Source organism: Lucilia sericata, unplaced genomic scaffold, assembly GCF_015586225.1.
Source record: "Lucilia sericata isolate MDLA Ls3-8-SP2 unplaced genomic scaffold, ASM1558622v1 Contig001734F_arrow, whole genome shotgun sequence".
NCBI classification, from domain to species: Eukaryota; Metazoa; Arthropoda; class Insecta; order Diptera; family Calliphoridae; genus Lucilia; species Lucilia sericata.
This window is the reverse complement of record NW_023995639.1, coordinates 66,588-87,895: the sequence shown is the minus strand read 5'-3', so window position 1 is coordinate 87,895 and position 21,308 is coordinate 66,588. Positions and strand designations below refer to the sequence as shown.

Genomic DNA, 21,308 nt, shown 5'->3' with positions numbered 1-21,308 from the left:
AAAATTTTCAATATATAAAACAACAACAACAGCAAAAACAATTGCAAAAGTTTATCTTATAAAAGTTGTTTTATTGTTATTGTTGTTGTAAAAGAAATTGTAAAAAAATGAATAAAAACAGCAGCAACATCATAACATATGGACGACAAAAGCTGCACGCAAATAATTAACAGTTAACAGTAATAACTCATTTACTAAGCGAAAAGTAAAGAAACAGAAAAGAAAAACAAAACGCACATATTGCAAACAAACACGAACAAAAAAAACATGTATGCAATCGTGAAATAAATACATACACGTTTAAACGTAGATATTTTTATATGAAAATGTAGATGAATAAAAGAAAAATTACTTTCGTTTTATTAAATTTACAGGGTTGGGATGAGTTATATTATGAAAATTTGTAGCAATTGTAGACATTTCTGGAATAATTATAAAAGTTTCTAATGGAAATTAAAAGAAATTTTATGGAAAACTAGAAAATTTTCTTATTTTGAACGATATCAATAAACTTAACGAAACTTTATTTTTGGGAACTAAAAGCTTTCTTTACAGTCGTTTAAAAAAGAAAAATTATCAAAGAAACTGATAAGAAATTCTTATTTTTGTCGAAATAAAAAACTTAACGAAACTTTATTTCTTGGAATAAAAATTTTTTTAAAAAAGCTTTTGCTATAAATGTTAAGTATGGGCCAAAAGCTTTATAAATCCATAAAATCGTTGGATTTTAGACAATAAAAAAACTTAACGATACTTTATTTTTGGTAATCAAAAGCTTTTAGATAAAGCTTTTACTTTAAATGTTAAATATGGATCATAATTGTTAATAACAAAAGGAAATTTTTTATTTTGGTGTATTTAAAAAACTTAACGAAACTTTTTATTTGTAAACTAAAAGCTTTTCAAAAATTTTTCCTAAAATCATTAAATTTGCATGGTAAGCTTTACTAATCAAGAAAGTTTTGTTAGTTTAGACAATTTAAAAAACTTAACGAAACTTTATTTTTAAAATCAAAAGCTTTTGAGCAAAAATTTTTCTAAAATCGTTGAATATGGATGGTAAACATTTCTAATCAAGAAATTTTTGTTATTTTGAACAATTTAAAAAAACTTAACGAAACTTTATTTTTGAAACCAAAAGCTTTCTATTAAAACCTTTATAATATTCGTTTAATATTGATGATAGGTATAAACAATCCATAGAAATTTCTTATTTTGGTCTATTTAAAAACTTAACGAAACTTTATTTTTGGGAACGAAAAGCTTTTGAGCTAAACTTTTGTTATATTCCTCAAATGTGGTTACTAAGTATTTAGAAACCACAAAAATTTCGTAATTTGGACAATTTAAAAAACTTAACGAAACTTTATTTTTGGGAACCATAAGCTTTTCAGCAAAACTTTTGTTATAATCGTTATATATAGTTACTAAGTATTAACAATCCATATAAATTTCTTATCTTGGTCTATTTAAAAAACTTAACGAAACTTTATTTTTGAAACCAAAAGCTTTTAAACAAAATTTTTTCCAAAATCGTTATATATGGATGATAAGCATTAATAATCCGTTAAAGTTACTTATTTTGGTCTATTAAAAAACTTAACGAAACTTTATTTTTAGGAACCAAAAGCTTTGAAGAAAAACTTTTGTTATATTCGTTAAATATGGTTACTAATTATTTAAAAACCACAAAAATTTCTTAATTTGAACAATTTAAAAAACTTAACGAAACTTTATTTTTGGGAACCAAAAGCTTTTGAGCAACACTTTTGTTATATTCGTTAAATATGGTTAATAAGCATTAAAAATTCATAAAAATTTCCTAATTTGGACAATTTAGAAAACTTAACGAAACTTTATTTTTAAAAACCAAAAGCTTTTTATGGAAAATTTTCATTAATTTTTAACAAGTTGTTGAACATTATACATCCCTGCTGCATAATGATTAATACAAATGTTGTTTTTTCTGTATATTTTTTAATTTTGTTTAAAAAAAAGTAAAAATTTACATGCTTTTTTTCTGTAATTTAACCAAAACGCATTTTGTTCTCGTTTTTAGCTTTTTTGCTGTTTTAATTTCACTTTAATTTTAAACAAACAGCGACAACTTATTTATTTATTATCATTATTTTTGTTGTCATTGCTATGTATTGAAAAAAAACGACGATGATATTGTTGATGATTTCGTGCTTTTTGCTAATAATTCGTGTGTTTTTTCGGTTTTTTGCAAACATTTTTTTTCTGGATTTGAGTGCCTTTTGTATGTATGCAAGTGCTATGCATGTTTGCAAAAAAAAACCTCTTTGCCTCCCTTTTTTGCCTTTTTTCACTCTTACTTATTATGCACTCTTTCTCTTTCACACCAACACTGTTTGCTGGTGAGCAGCAACTCTCTGTCATCATCATCAAAGTAATGAAAATAAATTGTGTATAAATAAAAAATACAAAAAAAAAAAAAAATAAGAATTAATAAAGTGAAGCAACCGCATTCAAGGTCATGTGATAATTTCGCTTTTTTTCATTATTTACTCTAAAGAAAAAAAAAAAATAACAAAAAAAAAAAAAACGAAAAATTATTTTTCGACAACAAACGAAAAAAAAATGTGTTTTTAATGTGCAACAACAACAACAAAAAACTGCAATAATTTCAGACAATCAAATAAGTGATTGTAAGAAGAACAAGAAAACAACAACAAAATAAAGATGGAGGCTTTTAATATTATACAAAAAAGAATGCTCCACATGTATTAGAGACACTCTTAATAAAAGTGAAAATATTTAAAACAAATAAAAAAAATCATCTAACGTCAAAAGCTTTTTTTAACTCAATAGTAACCACAAAAATAGAAATAGAATTTATGTATGTGTTTAGTTTATTTGAAAGGGGTCAATGTGTTTTAGAAATAAACACTTGAAATATTAAACAAAATTTCAAGAATCTTTAAATATAAAGCTAAAAATGAAAAAAACTTTTAAATGAAAGCTTAATTTATTAATGGAATATAACAAAACTTTTGGTTTCAAACATAAAGTTTCGTTAAGTTTTATAAATTGTTCAAATTAAGAAATTTTTCCTGGATTTAACGATTACAAATTTTTGCTTAAAAGCTTTTTTAAATGACTATAATAAGAGCTTTTTGAAAAGCTTTCAGTTTCAAAAAAATTTAAATTAAAGCTTATAAGGTCTAACAGAATGTAATATATTTTATCAAAAGATTTTGATTTTAAAAATAAAATTTCCTTATGTTTTTTAATTGTCAAAAAAAGCTCTTTTAGACTATAGACTAGATTGTAGACTAGACCACAAACTAGATTATACACTAGACTAGTCTAGTCTATAGTCTAGTCCATAGTCTAGTCTATAGTCTAGTCTATAGTCTAGTCTAATCTATAGTCTAGTCTATAGTCTAGTCTATAGTCTAGTCTATAGTCTAGCTAGTCTAGTCTAGTCTATAGTCTAGTCTATAGTCTAGTCTATAGTCTAGTCTATAGTCTAGTCTATAGTCTAGTCTATAGTCTAGTCTATAGTCTAGTCTATAGTCTAGTCTATAGTCTAGTCTATAGTCTAGTCTATAGTCTAGTCTATAGTCTAGTCTATAGTCTAGTTTATAGTCTAGTCTATAGTCTAGTCTATAGTCTAGTCTATAGTCTAGTCTAGTCTATAGTCTAGTCTATAGTCTAGTCTATAGTCTAGTCTATAGTCTAGTCTATAGTCTAGTCTATAGTCTAGTCTATAGTCTAGTCTATAGTCTAGTCTATAGTCTAGTCTATAGTCTAGTCTATAGTCTAGTCTATAGTCTAGTCTATAGTCTAGTCTATAGTCTAGTCTATAGTCTAGTCTATAGTCTAGTCTAGTCTAGTCTAGTCTATAGTCTAGTCTATAGTCTAGTCTATAGTCTAGTCTCTAGTCTAGTCTAGTCTATAGTCTAGTCTATAGTCTAGTCTATAGTAGTCTATAGTCTAGTCTATAGTCTAGTCTATAGTCTAGTCTATAGTCTAGTCTATAGTCTAGTCTAGTCTAGTCTATAGTCTAGTCTATAGTCTATAGTCTAGTCTATAGTCTAGTCTATAGTCTAGTCTATAGTCTAGTCTATAGTCTAGTCTATAGTCTAGTCTATAGTCTAGTCTATAGTCTAGTCTATAGTCTAGTCTATAGTCTAGTCTATAGTCTAGTCTATAGTCTAGTCTATAGTCTAGTCTATAGTCTAGTCTATAGTCTAGTCTATAGTCTAGTCTATAGTCTAGTCTATAGTCTAGTCTATAGTCTAGTCTATAGTCTAGTCTATAGTCTAGTCTATAGTCTAGTCTATAGTCTAGTCTATAGTCTAGTCTATAGTCTAGTCTATAGTCTAGTCTATAGTCTAGTCTATAGTCTAGTCTAGTCTAGTCTATAGTCTAGTCTATAGTCTAGTCTATAGTCTAGTCTATAGTCTAGTCTATAGTCTAGTCTATAGTCTAGTCTATAGTCTAGTCTATAGTCTAGTCTATAGTCTAGTCTATAGTCTAGTCTATAGTCTAGTCTATAGTCTAGTCTAGTCTATAGTCTAGTCCTATAGTCGTCTATAGTCTGTCTATAGTCTAGTCTATAGTCTATTCTATAGTCTCGTCTATAGTCTAGTTCTATAGTCTAGTCTATAGTCTAGTCTATAGTCTAGTCGATAGTCTAGTCTATAGTCTAGTCTATAGTCTACGGTCTATAGTCTAGTCTATAGTCTAGTCCTATCGTCCTAGGCTATAGTCTAGTCTATAGTCTAGTCTATGTCTAGTATCGTCTAGTCTATAGTCTAGTCCTCTACGGTCCTAGTCTATAGTCTAGTCTATAGTCTAGTCTATAGTCTAGTCTATAGTCTAGTCTATAGTCTAGTCTATAGTCTAGTCTATAGTCTAGTCTATAGTCTAGTCTATAGTCTAGTATATAGTCTAGTCTATAGTCTAGTCTATAGTCTAGTCTATAGTCTAGTCTATAGTCTAGTCTATAGTCTAGTCTATAGTCTAGTCTATAGTCTAGTCTATAGTCTAGTCTATAGTCTAGTCTATAGTCTGGTCTATAGTCTAGTCTAAGTCTGTCATAGTCTAGTCTATAGTCTAGTCTATAGTCTAGTCTATAGTCCTAGTCTATAGTCTAGTCTATAGTCTAGTCTATAGTCTAGTCATAGTCAATAGTCTATTCTACAGTCTAGTCTATAGTCTAGTCTATAGTCTAGTCATAGTCTAGTTATAGTCTAGTCTATAGTCTAGTCTATAGTCTAGTCTATAGTCTAGTCTATAGTCTAGTCTATAGTCTAGTCTATAGTCTAGTCTATAGTCTAGTCTATAGTCTAGTCTATAGTCTAGTCTATAGTCTAGTCTATAGTCTAGTCTATAGTCTAGTCTATAGTCTAGTCTATAGTCTAGTCTATAGTCTAGTCTATAGTCTAGTCTATAGTCTAGTCTATAGTCTAGTCTATAGTCTAGTCTATAGTCTAGTCTAAAGTCTAGTCTATAGTCTAGTCTATAGTCTAGTCTATAGTCTAGTCTATAGTCTAGTCTATAGTCTAGTCTATAGTCTAGTCTATAGTCTAGTCTATAGTCTAGTCTATAGTCTAGTCTAGTCTATAGTCTAGTCTATAGTCTAGTCTATAGTCTAGTCTATAGTCTAGTCTATAGTCTAGTCTATAGTCTAGTCCATAGTCTAGTCTATAGTTTAGTCAATAGTCCTAGTCTATAGTCTAGTCTATAGTCTAGTCTATAGTCTATTCTATAGTTTAGTCTATAGTTTAGTCTACAGTCTAGTCTATAGTCTAGTCTATAGTCTAGTCTATAGTTTAGTCTATAGTCTAGTCTATAGTCCAGTCTATAGTCTAGTCTATAGTCTAGTCTATAGTCTAGTCTATAGTCTAGTCTATAGTCTAGTCTATAGTCTAGTCTATAGTCTAGTCTATAGTCTAGTCTATAGTCTAGTCTATAGTCTAGTCTATAGTCTAGTCTATAGTCTAGTCTACAGTCTAGTCTATAGTCTAGTCTATAGTCTAGTCTATAGTCTAGTCTATAGTCTAGTCTATAGTCTAGTCTATAGTCTAGTCTATAGTCTAGTCTATAGTCTAGTCTATAGTCTAGTCTATAGTCTAGTCTATAGTAGTCTATAGTTTAGTCAATAGTCTAGTCTATAGTCTAGTCTATAGTCTAGTCTATAGTCTATTCTATAGTTTAGTCTATAGTTTAGTCTATAGTCTAGTCTATAGTCTAGTCTATAGTCTAGTCTATAGTTTAGTCTATAGTCTAGTCTATAGTCCAGTCTATAGTCTAGTCTATAGTCTAGTCTATAGTCTAGTCTATAGTCTAGTCTATAGTCTAGTCTATAGTCTAGTCTATAGTCTAGTCTATAGTCTAGTCTATAGTCTAGTCTATAGTCTAGTCTATAGTCTAGTCTATAGTCTAGTCTATAGTCTAGTCTATAGTCTAGTCTATAGTCTAGTCTATAGTCTAGTCTACAGTCTAGTCTATAGTCTAGTCTATAGTCTAGTCTATAGTCTAGTCTATAGTCTAGTCTATAGTCTAGTCTATAGTCTAGTCTATAGTCTAGTCTATAGTCTAGTCTATAGTCTAGTCTATAGTCTAGTCTATAGTCTAGTCTATAGTCTAGTCTATAGTCTAGTCTATAGTCTAGTCTATAGTCTAGTCTATAGTCTAGTCTATAGTCTAGTCTATAGTCTAGTCTATAGTCTAGTCTATAGTCTAGTCTATAGTCTAGTCTATAGTCTAGTCTATAGTCTAGTCTATAGTCTAGTCTATAGTCTAGTCTATAGTCTAGTCTATAGTCTAGTCTATAGTCTAGTCTATAGTCTAGTCTATAGTCTAGTCTATAGTCTAGTCTATATATAGTCTATGTCTAGTCTATCTAGTCTATAGTCTAGTCTATAGTCTAGTCTATATACTAGTCTATAGTCTAGTCTATAGTCTAGTCTATAGTCTAGTCTATAGTCTAGTCTATAGTCTAGTCTATAGCCTGGTATATAGTTCACTCAATAGTCTTGTTTATAGTATAGACTAGTTGATTCTTAAGGCTAGTCTTAGTTTAGTCCACAGCGTAGTTTAGCCTGTTATATTTAGTATATAGTCCAATCTGTAGTACATATTCAAATTTGTCTGTCTGTTTTATAATTGCATTTTTAAGTAATTGCTCTAAACATTTACCATAAAGGAAGTTATTAATATGTCAAGAGTTGGATGATTATTTTTAAAAAATGCCCTTTTTATTATTGTATTGCGTTTGAGTTTCCAAAATTTTCAAGGACAACAAATTTTGCTGCAATTTTGTGGTTAATGTTCTAGAAATTTTATGCTTTTCTCTTCGCTCTCTATATTTTTATGCTTAAAAACCAGTTTTATGTTGAGAACAAAGGACTCTCAACAGCAGCAGCAACAGCAACAACAAATTAAAAACTTATGAGTGTTTAGCATAATGGCATTTGGCCTATATACAATTCCAGGTAAGTTTAAAATTTATAAAAACAAAAACTGCAATTTGTTAAAAAAGAACAAAACAAAAAGCTCTCTGGCAAAAACACAAACACACATAGACACATATTAGTACACATATTGTTGTTTAAGGCTTTTTGTCGGTAAACACCATAAGAAAAAGGATAAGAACTGAAAAAGAGACTTTAAACACCAGACATTTTTTTAACCCTTAAACAATTATCAAAAGAAAAGGTTCAATTATTTGTGAAAAGGAAAGTATGTGAGAGTAAAAAAAAAAAACCAGCTGCTGCTATGTGTATGTGAATATTAGCTTTTTTGTGCAATAAACTTAACTTTAAAACTTTTTTCTAATAAATTTTCAAACAAACCCTTTTTTAAACCCAAAAACAAAAAAACATTAAAACACAATGACTGTCTGTCTGTCCGTCTCACTGTCTGAGCTATATGTCGTTAAGCTCTTAACTTTTGCATGGTGTGTGTGTGCGTGAGTTTATACCCCAAATTTTTATTTCATATTCCTTTTTTTGTTATTGTGTTTCTCTCTTCTTTTTTTTCGAATTCAAGATCAAGGTCAACACCGGCACATGTTGTGAGTTTTTTTTTTTTTTTGTTTTTTTTGGTTGTTATTTGAAGCAGCGAAAACAAAAACTGCACAAACAAGTTGTAGTCTTCTTTTTTTTGTTATTTTTTTATGTTTTTATATTATTTTTTATTGTTGTTTTCTTTTTGATATTCTATACCCTACAACAGACATCACATCAGACACATATGCAGAGAATTGAAACTAAATCGTGTAATTTGCCAGAGGGGTAAAAACCAAACCAACAAAATTAGCGAAAATTATAAAAAAAAAAACAATAAATAAAGGATTTTATTTGTTAAAATAATAAATAAAACCCTAGAGAATAAATTGAAATTTAACCTTTGTTGTCTAAAAGAACAAAGACCTATTTTTTATAAAAAATCATCTAAACAAGTTTGTTGTCATAATTTAAATAACTTTTCCTTTCAAATATTAAGCAGAATCCAAACCAATTTTCCTAAAGAAGGAAGTGATCAGCATCTAAACAACTTTTCCTATAGAAAAGAGTGATCAGAATCTGATCAACTTTTCCTATAGAAAAGAGTGATCAGAATATGATCAACTTTTCCTATTGAAAAGAGTGATGAGAATATAGACTATAGACTAGAATATAGACTAGACTACAAACTAGTCTATAGACTAGACTATAGACTAGACCATAGACTAGACCATAGACTAGACTATAGACTAGACTATAGACTAGACTATAGACAAGACTATAGACTAGACTATAGACTAGACTATAGACTAGACTATAGACTAGACTATAGACTAGACTATAGACTAGACTATAGACTAGACTATAGACTAGACTATAGACTAGACTATAGACTAGACTATAGACTAGACTAAAGACTAGACTATAGACTAGATAGACTATAGACTAGACTATAGACTAGACTATAGACTAGACTATAGACTAGACTATAGACTAGACTATAGACTAGACTATAGACTAGACTATAGACTAGACTATAGACTAGACTATAGACTAGACTATAGACTAGACTATAGACTAGACTATAGACTAGACTATAGACTAGACTATAGACTAGACTATAGACTAGACTATAGACTAGACTATAGACTAGACTATAGACTAGACTATAGACTAGACTATAGACTAGACTATAGACTAGACTATAGACTAGACTATAGACTAGACTATAGACTAGACTATAGACTAGACTATAGACTAGACTATAGACTAGACTATAGACTAGACTATAGACTAGACTATAGACTAGACTATAGACTAGACTATAGACTAGACTATAGACTAGACTATAGACTAGACTATAGACTAGACTATAGACTAGACTATAGACTAGACTATAGACTAGACTATAGACTAGACTATAGACTAGACTATAGACTAGACTATAGACTAGACTATAGACTAGACTATAGACTAGACTATAGACTAGACTATAGACTAGACTATAGACTAGACTATAGACTAGACTATAGACTAGACTATAGACTAGACTATAGACTAGACTATAGACTAGACTATAGACTAGACCACAGACTAGACTAAAGACTAGAATATAGACTAGACTAAAGACTAGAATATAGACTAGATTATATACTAGACTATAGACTAGACTACAGACTAGACTATTGACTAGACTATAGACTAGACTATTGACTAGACTATATACTAGACTATAGACTAGACTATAGACTAGACTATTGACTAGACTATAGACTAGACTATTGACTAGACTATAGACTAGACTATAGACTAGACTATAGACTAGACTATAGACTAGACTATAGACTAGACTATAGACTAGACTATAGACTAGACTATAGACTAGACTATAGACTAGACTATAGACTAGACTATAGACTAGACTATAGACTAGACTATAGACTAGACTATAGACTAGACTATAGACTAGACTATAGACTAGACTATAGACTAGACTATAGACTAGACTATAGACTAGACTATAGACTAGACTATAGACTAGACTATAGACTAGACTATAGACTAGACTATAGACTAGACTATAGACTAGACTATAGACTAGACTATAGACTAGACTATAGACTAGACTATAGACTAGACTATAGACTAGACTATAGACTAGACTATAGACTAGACTATAGACTAGACTATAGACCAGACTAGACTATAGACTAGACTAGACTATAGACTAGACTAGACTATAGACTAGACTAGACTAGACTAGACTAGACTAGACTATAGACTAGACTAGACTATAGACTAGAATAGACTATAGACTAGACTAGACTATAGACTAGACTATAGACTAGACTATAGACTAGACTATAGACTAGACTATAGACTAGACTATAGACTAGACTATAGACTAGACTATAGACTAGACTATAGACTAGACTATAGACTAGACATAGACTATAGACTATACTAGACTAGACTATAGACTAGACTATAGACTAGACTATAGACTAGACTATAGACTAGACTATAGACTAGACTATAGACTAGACTATAGACTAGACTATAGACTAGACTATAGACTAGACTATAGACTAGACTATAGACTAGACTATAGACTAGACTATAGACTAGACTATAGACTAGACTATAGACTAGACTATAGATTAGATTATAGACTAGACTATAGACTACACTATAGACTAGACTATAGACTAGACTATAGACTAGACTATAGACTAGACTATAGACTAGACTATAGACTAGACTATAGACTAGACTATAGCCTAGACTATAGACTAGACTATAGACTAGACAATAGACTAGACTATAGACTAGACTATAGACTAGACTATAGACTAGACTATAGACTAGACTATAGACTAGACTATAGACTAGACTATAGACTAGACTATAGACTAGACTATAGACTAGACTATAGACTAGACTATAGACTAGACTATAGACTAGACTATAGACTAGACTATAGACTAGACTATAGACTAGACTAGACTAGACTATAGACTAGACTATAGACTAGACTATAGACTAGACTATAGACTAGACTATAGACTAGACTATAGACTAGACTATAGACTAGACTATAGACTAGACTATAGACTAGACTATAGACTAGACTATAGACTAGACTATAGACTAGACTATAGACTAGACTATAGACTAGACTATAGACTAGACTATAGACTAGACTAGACTACTATAGACTAGACTATAGACTAGACTATAGACTAGACTATAGACTAGACTATAGACTAGACTATAGACTAGACTATAGACTAGACTATAGACTAGACTATAGACTAGACTATAGACTAGACTATAGACTAGACTATAGACCAGACTATAGACTAGACTATAGACCAGACTATAGACTAGACTATAAACTAGACTATAGGCCAGACTATAGACTAGACTATGGACTAGACTTTAGACTAGACTATGGACTAGACTTTAGACTAAACTATAGACTAGACTATAGGCTAGACTTTAGACTAGGCTATAGCTCAGACTATAGGCTAGACTATATAACAGACTATAGTCTAATCTATAGTCTGGACTATAGTACAATCTATAGTACGGATTACAGTCCAAACTATGGTCTAGCCTATTAAACTTATTAGAAGTCCTTTGTAGGGCTTCCTAAAGACTGAAATAGTCTCCCAAATATATTTTAAACCAGTAAATAAAACGCAATGTTTTCAATTGCTAAAAGACATATGAAATTAAAGACGCAGTCCCGGGGCAAAAGAAAAATGTTGCTTTTTTTCTACAAAAAAAAAAAAAAGAATACTTACATACATATTATTGCTTATCTTGTCAAAGAAGGCAAATGTATAAGTAAGTACTTTATTAATGTAAAAAATATCTAAGTAATATACGAAATACATTGTATATGTATTTGTTTTAAAGTTCTCGATAAAGATAAACGCACCAAATACAACTTATACTCATAAATTCTTGCATAAATGTATCCTTTGGATACAATTTCCTTTTTATCTCTTTCTCTTCAATTTTTTGTACACATTTTTATTTGTGCGTGTTTTTTTGCAATCAAATAAGAAATAAAAGAAAAAACTAAAACAAAATGTGTTTTACTTAAATACACACCTAAATATCATCATCCTGTCTAGACAATGAAACTAAACTAAAAGTATCTAATTATCTGTGAATTTTATATACTTAAATACGCACGCAAATTTTTGTTTTGTTGTTTAATGCTACAGCATGTAAATGAAATTTTAGATATTTTTTTTGTCTTTGTGTATAAATTTTATGTTTCTAAAGAAAGCAGTCCACAAGTGATATTTAATACTTTTTTCGTACTTTTTTTTTATTGGTTTTACTTTTAACACTATAGTTGATTTTTATTATAATGTTATGTTAAGAAAGAAAAAAATTGTGGTTTCCAATAGGCGTATGTTAACGGTGGGGAAAAAGTGTTGGCATAATTAATTATTGACAGGGTCGTGTTGGGGGTATGAAACATGGAAAGGGGTTGTTGAGATGGTGATATATGACTCAGCAAATGTTGTTAATCACTAACTGTTAAAAAGAAATTTAATAAACCCCAAATTGAATATATTAATAGTTAAGAAATGAGTATATGTACCTAGTTAAACAAAACAAGTGAGAGTGTTATATTCGGCTGTGCCGAATCTCATATACCCACCATCGAACAGTATGTCTAGTCGATAGTCTAGTCTATAGTCTAGTCTATAGTCTAGTCGATAGTCTAGTTTATAGTCTAGTCTATAGTCTAGTCTATAATCTAGTCTATAGTCTAGTCTATAGTCTAGTCTCTAGTCTAGTCTATAGTCTAGTCTATAATCTAGTCTATAGTCTAGTCTATAGTCCAGTCTATAGTCTAGTCTATAGTCTAGTCTATAGTCTAGTCTATAATCTAGTCTATAGTCTAGTCTATAGTCTAGTCTATAGTCTAGTCTATAGTCTAGTCTATAGTCTAGTCTATAGTCTAGTCTATAGTCTAGTCTATAGTCTAGTCTATAGTCTAGTCTATAGTCTAGTCTATAGTCTAGTCTATAGTCTAATCTATAGTCTAGTCTATAGTCTAGTCTATAGTCTAGTCTATAGTCTAGTCTATAGTCTAGTCTATAGTCTAGTGTATAGTAGTAGTCTAGTCTAGTTATATAGTCTAGTCTAGTCTCTAGTCTAGTCTAGTCTATAGTCTAGTCTAGTCGTCTAGTCTAGTCTATAGTCTAGTCTAGTCTATAGTCTAGTCTAGTCTATAGTCTAGTCTATAGTCTAGTCTAGTCTAGTCTAGTCTAGTCTATAGTCTAGTCTAGTCTATAGTCTAGTCTATAGTCTACTCTATAGTCTAGTCTATAGTCTATAGTCTACTCTATAGTCTAGTCTATAGTCTAGTCTATAGTCTAGTCTATAGTCTAGTCTATAGTCTAGTCTATAGTCTAGTCTATAGTCTAGTCTATAGTCTAGTCTATAGTCTAGTCTATAGTCTAGTCTATAGTCTAGTCTATAGTCTAGTCTCTATAGTCTAGTCTATAGTCTAGTCTATAGTCTAGTCTATAGTCTAGTCTATAGTCTAGTTTATAGTCTAGTCTATAGTCTAGTCTATAGTCTAGTCTATAGTCTAGTCTATAGTCTAGTCTAGCCTATAGTCTAGTCTATAGTCTAGTCTAGCCTATAGTCTAGTCTATAGTCTAGTCTAGCCTATAGTCTAGTCTATAGTCTAGTCTAGCCTAGTCTAGTCTATAGTTTAGTCTATAGTCTAGTCTATAGTTTAGTCTATAGTCTAGTCTATAGTCTAGTCTATAGTCTAGTCTATAGTCTAGTCTATAGTCTAGTCTATAGTCTAGTCTATAGGCTAGTCTATAGGCTAGTCTATAGGCTATAGGTCTAGTCTATAGTCTAGTCTATAGTCTAGTCTATAGTCTAGTCTATAGTCTAGTCTATAGTCTAGTCTATAGTCTAGTCTATAGTCTAGTCTATAGTCTAGTCTAGTTAGTCTAGTCTAGTTAGTCTAGTCTATAGTCTAGTCTATAGTCTAGTCTATAGTCTAGTCTATAGTCTAGTCTATAGTCTAGTCTATAGTCTAGTCTATAGTCTAGTCTATAGTCTAGTCTAGTCTATAGTCTAGTCTATAGTCTAGTCTATAGTCTAGTCCTAGTCTAGTCTATAGTCTAGTCTATAGTCTAGTCTATAGTCTAGTCTATAGTCTAGTCTATAGTCTAGTCTATAGTCTAGTCTATAGTCTAGTCTATAGTCTAGTCTATAGTCTAGTCTATAGTCTAGTCTATAGTCTAGTCTATAGTCTAGTCTATAGTCTAGTCTATAGTCTAGTCTATAGTCTAGTCTATAGTCTAGTCTATAGTCTAGTCTATAGTCTAGTCTATAGTCTAGTCTATAGTCTAGTCTATAGTCTAGTCTATAGTCTAGTCTATAGTCTAGTCTATAGCTAGTCTAGTAGTCTATAGTCTAGTATATAGTCTAGTCTATAGTCTAGTCTAGCTAGTCTAGTCTATAGTCTAGTCTATAGTCTAGTCTATAGTCTAGTCTATAGTCTAGTCATAGTCTAGTCTATAGTCTAGTCTACAGTCTAGTCTAGTCTAGTCTAGTCTAGTCTATGTCTAGTCTATAGTCTAGTCTATAGTCTAGTCTATAGTCTAGTCTATAGTCTAGTCCATAGGCTAGTTCATAGTCTATAGTCTAGTCTATAGTCTAGTCTATAGTAGTCTATAGTCTAGTCTATAGTCTAGTCTATAGTCTAGTCTATAGTCTAGTCTATGTCTAGTCTATAGTCTAGTCTATAGTCTACGTTCATTAGTCTAGCTCTAGTTAGTTTCTATCGTCTAGTCTATAGTTCTAGTCTAATCGTCTATCTTAGTCATAGTCTAGTCTCTAAGTTCTAGTCTAGTTCTAGTCTAGTCTATAGTCTAGTCTATAGTCTAGTCTATAGTCTAGTCTATAGTCTAGTCGTATAAGGTCTAGTCTATAGTCTAGTCTATAGTCTAGTCTATAGTCTCGTCTATGTCTAGTCTATAGTCTAGTCTATAGTCTAGTCTATTAGTCTAGGTCTATAGTATAGTCTATCGTCTAGTCTATAGTCTAGTCTATAGTCTAGTCTATAGTCTAGTCTATAGCTAGTCTATAGTCTAGTCTATAGTCTAGTCTTTAGACTAGTCTATAGTTCAGTTTACAGCCTTGACTATAGTCTAGTCTATAGTCAGGACTATATTCTAGTTTGTAATCTGGATTCTGAGGTAATTTCGAGTAATGTCTGGATATAAATAATTTATTTTCAAGACTTACTTTAAAAACAAGCAACTATGTTTCTAATTGCAACAATAAATCATAAATAACTTTCCAACTTTTCTTACATTTTCAGCAGTTATTTTTAAAAAATCAATTAAGTTTTCAAACCCAGACAACCATTTACTGACAAACACGTTTTATATATAAAAACAAAAACAAACTGAAAAAATTATATTTAACAAAACAACAAGAAATAAGTAACAAAACATCCTGCGCGTGCACGTATTTAAAGCACACCCAAAACCTATTAATTTGTCAAATGCTAAAAACACACAACAACACTAAGAAAAGAAACAAATTCTTAGCAGTCTACACAGAATCCTACTAAATAAGCACCAAGTGGGCGTATAAAAAAAAACAACAGAAATTAGAGAATCTATATAAGAAAAATCATGTTAAAGTATTTTTATATATAGAGTCCTTAAAGAAAAAAACAAGAACAATTTAAGCTTTTGGCACTAAATCCCTTTCTACAGATGTATGTATGTAGGTGTTTGGGTGGAAATACTTTTTCATATAATGATTTTACTTTAAGAGGAAATTGTGGAAAAAGTTTTCAGTGTGAGAGTTTGATATGCCTGCTCTTTATGTTTTTAATAAGTTCAAGTGCTTCTTTAGTTTGTTGTTGTTGTTTTTCGTTGTGGTTGTTGTTTTTGTTGGGGTTGTTTTCTTTGGTTTTTAAAAAAGACAACAAACGTGATGATATATACACATAAATGGCAGACATCGACGTCTATCTGGTGACCTTCAACTTTTATTTTCGGGGGTTTGTTATAAGTTTGTATGTGTGTATAAGTGTGTATGTAAATGTTAAGCATGTCTGCCTTGACTACATAAACTTTGACATCTATGTATGTACTTAACTAGGTATATAGAAGTATGTATGTATTAGCAGACTTTCTTTGTTCATAAAAATTTCGTCCTTGAGGGAAAATTTTTATTGTTTTTGCTAAGCTTTTAAAGGTCTTTATCCTGTGGGTGGTTTTGTACACAAACAACTTAAGCTAAACATCACTTTTACGCATTAATACACACACACTTGCACATCCATTCACAAACTTTTGCTCCCTGCTAGACATTTTGGCAAAAAAATATAGAAAATTTGCTTTGTTTTAACAAATTGAAGTTGTTTTGGTTTAATTTTCTAAACAGCAAATCACACAAAAGCTATTAATTTAAATAAAAAAGCTTCAACCAAAAAAAAGCTTTCTAATAACAGCGCCCTCTATTATCAATAGATAACACTACAAACAAAAGCTTTTTGTAACTGTTAATTTACATTTTCTTTTCCCTCTACTGCTTAAGTACACAAATATTGCTGTATATCTCAAAATCCTCGATAGTATAGTGGTCAGTATCCCCGCCTGTCACGCGGGAGACCGGGGTTCAATTCCCCGTCGGGGAGATCGTTAAAATTTTTTCTATTTTTTAAAGAAATTTTCTATTTCTACAAAAAGTTTCATTATTTTAATTCAAAACTTTTCGTTTCCCCAAAATGTATCCCCCAAAGTCCCCTAAATGTCTTAAACTAGGCAGATATTTAGTAAAAAACTTTCACTCACCTGTTTTACCATTCGGACTAAATGGATCATAACTGCCCGCTGACATAGGTGATGCATAGCCATTTGACATATTGGCGCCATACATGTGATTTTGCGATGCTGAAGATGGACTTAATGGTGCTGTGCTGGGTACACTGCCAGGACTAGGAGTTGATATCCATTCTTCTCTTCTGTAAGGAAAAACAGGAATATGGAAAACTTTCCCTATAGAAAGAAGTATACAGAAAAGAGCATAGAATGTATGTCCATAGTCTATTCTATAGTCTAGTCTATAATCCAGTCTATAGTCTAGTCTATGTTTTTATCTGAAGTCTAGTCTATAAGCTCATCCATTGTCTAGTGCCTAGTTAATTCTATAGCCTCGTTCCATAGTCTAGTTCGTAGTCTAATCTATAGTCTAGTCTATAGTCTAGTCTATAGTCTAGCCTATAGTCTTGCCTATAGTCTAGCCTATAGTCTAGCCTATAGTCTAGCCTATAGTCTAGTATATAGTCCAGTCTATAGTCTAGTCTATAGTCTAGTCTATAGTCTAGTCTATAGTCTAGTCTATAGTCTAGTCTATAGTCTAGTCTATAGTCTAGTCTATAGTCTAGTCTATAGTCTAGTCTATAGTCTAGTCTATAGTAGCCTAGTCTAGTCTATAGTCTAGTCTATAGTCTAGTCTATAGTTCTAGTCTATAGTCTAGTCTATAGTCTAGTCTATAGTCTAGTCTATAGTCTAGTCTATAGTCTAGTCTATAGTCTAGTCTATAGTCTAGTCTATAGTCTAGTCTATAGTCTAGTCTATAGTCTAGTCTATAGTCTAGTCTATAGTCTAGTCTATAGTCTAGTCTATAGTCTAGTCTATAGTCTAGTCTATAGTCTAGTCTATAGTCTAGTCTATAGTCTAGTCTATAGTCTAGTCTATAGTCTAGTCTATAGTCTAGTCTATAGTCTAGTCTATAGTCTAGTCTATAGTCTAGTCTATAGTCTAGTCTATAGTCTAGTCTATAGTCTAGTCTATAGTCTAGTCTATAGTCTAGTCTATAGTCTAGTCTATAGTCTAGTCTATAGTCTAGTCTATAGTCTAGTCTATAGTCTAGTCTATAGTCTAGTCTATAGTCTAGTCTATAGTCTAGTCTATAGTCTAGTCTATAGTCTAGTCTATAGTCTAGTCTATAGTCTAGTCTATAGTCTAGTCTATAGTCTAGTCTATAGTCTAGTCTATAGTCTAGTCTATAGTCTAGTCTATAGTCTAGTCTATAGTCTAGTCTATAGTCTAGTCTATAGTCTAGTCTATAGTCTAGTCTATAGTCTAGTCTATAGTCTAGTCTATAGTCTAGTCTAGTCTAGTCTATAGTCTAGTCTATAGTCTAGTCTATAGTCTAGTCTATAGTCTAGTCTATAGTCTAGTCTATAGTCTAGTCTATAGTCAAGTCTATAGTCTAGTCTATAGTCTAGTCTATAGTCTAGTCTATAGTCTAGTCTATAGTCTAGTCTATAGTCAAGTCTATAGTCAAGTCTATAGTCTAGTCTATAGTCTAGTCTATAGTCTGTCTATAGTCTAGTCTATAGTCTAGTCTATAGTCAAGTCTATAGTCTAGTCTATAGTCTAGTCTATAGTCTAGTCTATAGTCTAGTCTATAGTCTAGTCTATAGTCTAGTCTATAGTCTAGTCTATAGTCTAGTCTATAGTCTAGTCTATAGTCTAGTCTATAGTCTAGTCTATAGTCTAGTCTATAGTCTAGTCTATAGTCTAGTCTATAGTCTAGTCTATAGTCTAGTCTATAGTCTAGTCTATAGTCTAGTCTATAGTCTAGTCTATAGTCTATTCTATAGTCTAGTCTATAGTCTATTCTATAGTCTAGTCTATAGTCTAGTCTATAGTCTAGTCTATAGTCTAGTCTATAGTGTAGTCTATAGTCTATTCTATAGTCTATTCTATAGTCTAGTCTGTAGTCTAGTCTATAGTCTAGTCTATAGTCTAGTCTATAGTCTAGACTATAGTCTAGTCTATAGTCTAGTCTATAGTCTAGTCTATAGTCTAGTCTATAGTCTAGTCTATAGTCTAGTCTATTGTCTAGTCTATAGTCTAGTCTGTAGGAAAACTTGATCAGATTCTGATCACTCTTTTCTATAGGAAATTATTGATCAGATTCTGATCGCTCCTTTTCATAGAAAATGATTGATCAGTTTCTGATCACTTTTTTCTATAGAAAAATTTGATCAGATTATGATCACTCTTTCCTATAGGCAAAGTTGATCAGATTCGGATCACTCTTTTCTATAGGAAAAGTTTATCAGACTCTGATCACTCTGTTCTAAAGGAAAAGTTGATCATATTCTGATCACTCTTTTCTATAGGAAAAGTTTATCAGATTCTGATCACTCTTTTCTAAAAGAAAAGTTGATCAGATTCTGATCACTCTTTTCTATAGGAAAAGTTGATCAGATCTGATCACTGGTTTAAAAGCAAAATAAAATTTCTTCTACTTACAATTCCATACGCGCTCTTTTTGATGGCACAAATACCATACTGCCATTTGAAGTAGTCAATGCCTCTCCACCACCACCAGCCACTGAGCCAGCAGCAGCAGCACTGACCACACCAACACCAGCAGAAACACTACCACCACTACTACCCGCTCCAGCAGCAAGAGCCACTTGTGTTATGGCATTACTTAAGGCTGAAGTAGAAACATTTTTCAAAACATTAGCTTTAACCGAAGACATTGTTGTGATAGAGGAGGAGGAGGATGAAGAGGCAGCAGCATTAGCTGAAGAGGCAGGTATGACAACATTGGCCAACGCTGAACAGGCAGCTAAACTTATAAGATCTTCCTTATTAGTGCTGCTGGTGCTGAGATTGCTGGCATTATGATGGTTGTTATGATTGCTGTTGGCGGAGTTAAGATCGTGTGGCAAAGGTTCCGATTTAATGGCAGTCTTTAAAAGCTTTAAATTCTCTTCCATGGAAGAATTAGAGGACAAAACATCCACTTGATTGGCAGCAGCCGCAGAGGCAGCCACCAAAGCGGCAGCTGCTGCAGCATTAGTAATGACCAGATTATTGGCTGCAGTAGAGTGTATGAGACGTGAGTGATTGGGCGGTGTTGCTGGTGTTTGATGTGTGTGTGTATGATGTTGATGTATGGTATGAAGTAGTGCTGAGGTGGAGGTGCTGCTGGCATTAGAGGCCTGTCTTAAGGCTAGAGGTGTATTAGATTCATGTTCAGTAAAATTATTTAGAAAAACAGGCTCATTGTTGGAGTGATGACCACTGTGAGAGGTGGAGGTGGTGTTGCTGGAAGAGCTGCTGGCATTCGCTGAGGCAGCATCCAACTGTTGTTGCAACAATATATGACTGGGTATTATTTGTTGTTGCTGCGACTGTGTAGGAGTAGGAGGTGTTGTTTGTGGTGTTGTCGTCGGCTGCTGCTGTGGGTGTTGTTGCGGTAGCTGTTGCTGTTGTTCAGCAGCCATGGGCAACTTTTGTCCTTGCGCATGATTTAGCCGGTACATCATCGGTGATAAATTCATTATCCTATTTAAAGGCAAGGTTTTCTTTTTCTCTTCTTGTTTGTTTTTGTTGCAAAAGTTGCTTCCTTTTATTTGTGTGTTTGTTGGACTCTTGTGTTTGTGTGTGTTTTTTCAAAGTGTTCGTTTACATTTTTATATTGTAGAGAGTGTCGAAGTAACGTTGCCCGTTATTTCGGCACCATTTTGTTCTTTTTTTCGTTTTTTTTTTTTTTTGTTTGTGTTCTCTTACTCTCGGCTGGTTAGAATCTCTTTAACCTTGCCTGCTCTAAATGACCCAATTTGCTTCAACGACCGCACAATGATGATGACGTTGTCCACCATTAAAACCAACCAGAACACAAACGTGTTGGACATTTATTGAGTTTAATAATAATGCAAAAATGTTTAACTGGAATTTAAAAAGAAACAAAATTTAAATAAATAAAAAAAATCAATGCTTAAGTGTTTAAAAGGAGCGGCATTAGCAAAGCAACCGAGCATTTATAAGAATTCAAACCTTTCAGTCACCTTTTAATAAGTTTAATCTTTTTCAGTTCCTATTGTATAATTTGAATGTCATAGAAAAGCACCAACAACAAAAACAGAATGCATAAGAATTCTTTTTGTTTTTGTCATACATTGACCTACTTTAGTGTCACTATGACGAAAAGGGTTTTAGGAAAAGAGAGGCCAACAACCACTAGGGGTTGAATGTCAATTATTTGCCAAGCTACCAGATGTTTTAGTTAAATACAAATATGAATCATATTTTTCCAAAAAAAATTTACAAAACCAATACAAATAATTGTTTAACGTACCCCCGAACTAAATTCTTTCTATATAGTAATTTGTTTCTGGGTCAATAATCTGTAGATAAGGCTTTTCTTTAAATAAACATATTTTTTTTATAAATTTAATTGTTAATAAATTTTATTATCTTCTAATCCCTGCGAATTATTTC

General features: G+C 31.7%; 1 protein-coding gene and 1 non-coding gene across 3 annotated transcripts in view; one reads left to right on the top strand and one right to left on the bottom strand.

The window, feature by feature from the left end:
* Positions 1-15,698: 15,698 nt before the first annotated feature.
* The window catches only part of LOC119612556 (protein roadkill-like), a 43,201-nt gene continuing 37,591 nt past the window's right edge, over positions 15,699-21,308 (bottom strand). For both annotated transcript variants that reach the window (XM_037968371.1, XM_037968372.1), the window contains exons 2-3: positions 19,326-20,756; positions 15,699-17,019 (exon numbers count right to left, since the gene is read on the bottom strand). In XM_037968371.1, the coding sequence (XP_037824299.1) occupies positions 16,842-17,019; positions 19,326-20,368 (1,221 nt within the window). In that variant the 5' untranslated portion in view covers positions 20,369-20,756 and the 3' untranslated portion in view covers positions 15,699-16,841. The remainder of the gene's footprint in view (positions 17,020-19,325; positions 20,757-21,308) is intronic.
* Positions 16,621-16,692, top strand: Trnad-guc. The gene has a single exon. It is a non-coding gene; the product is annotated as a tRNA-Asp (tRNA).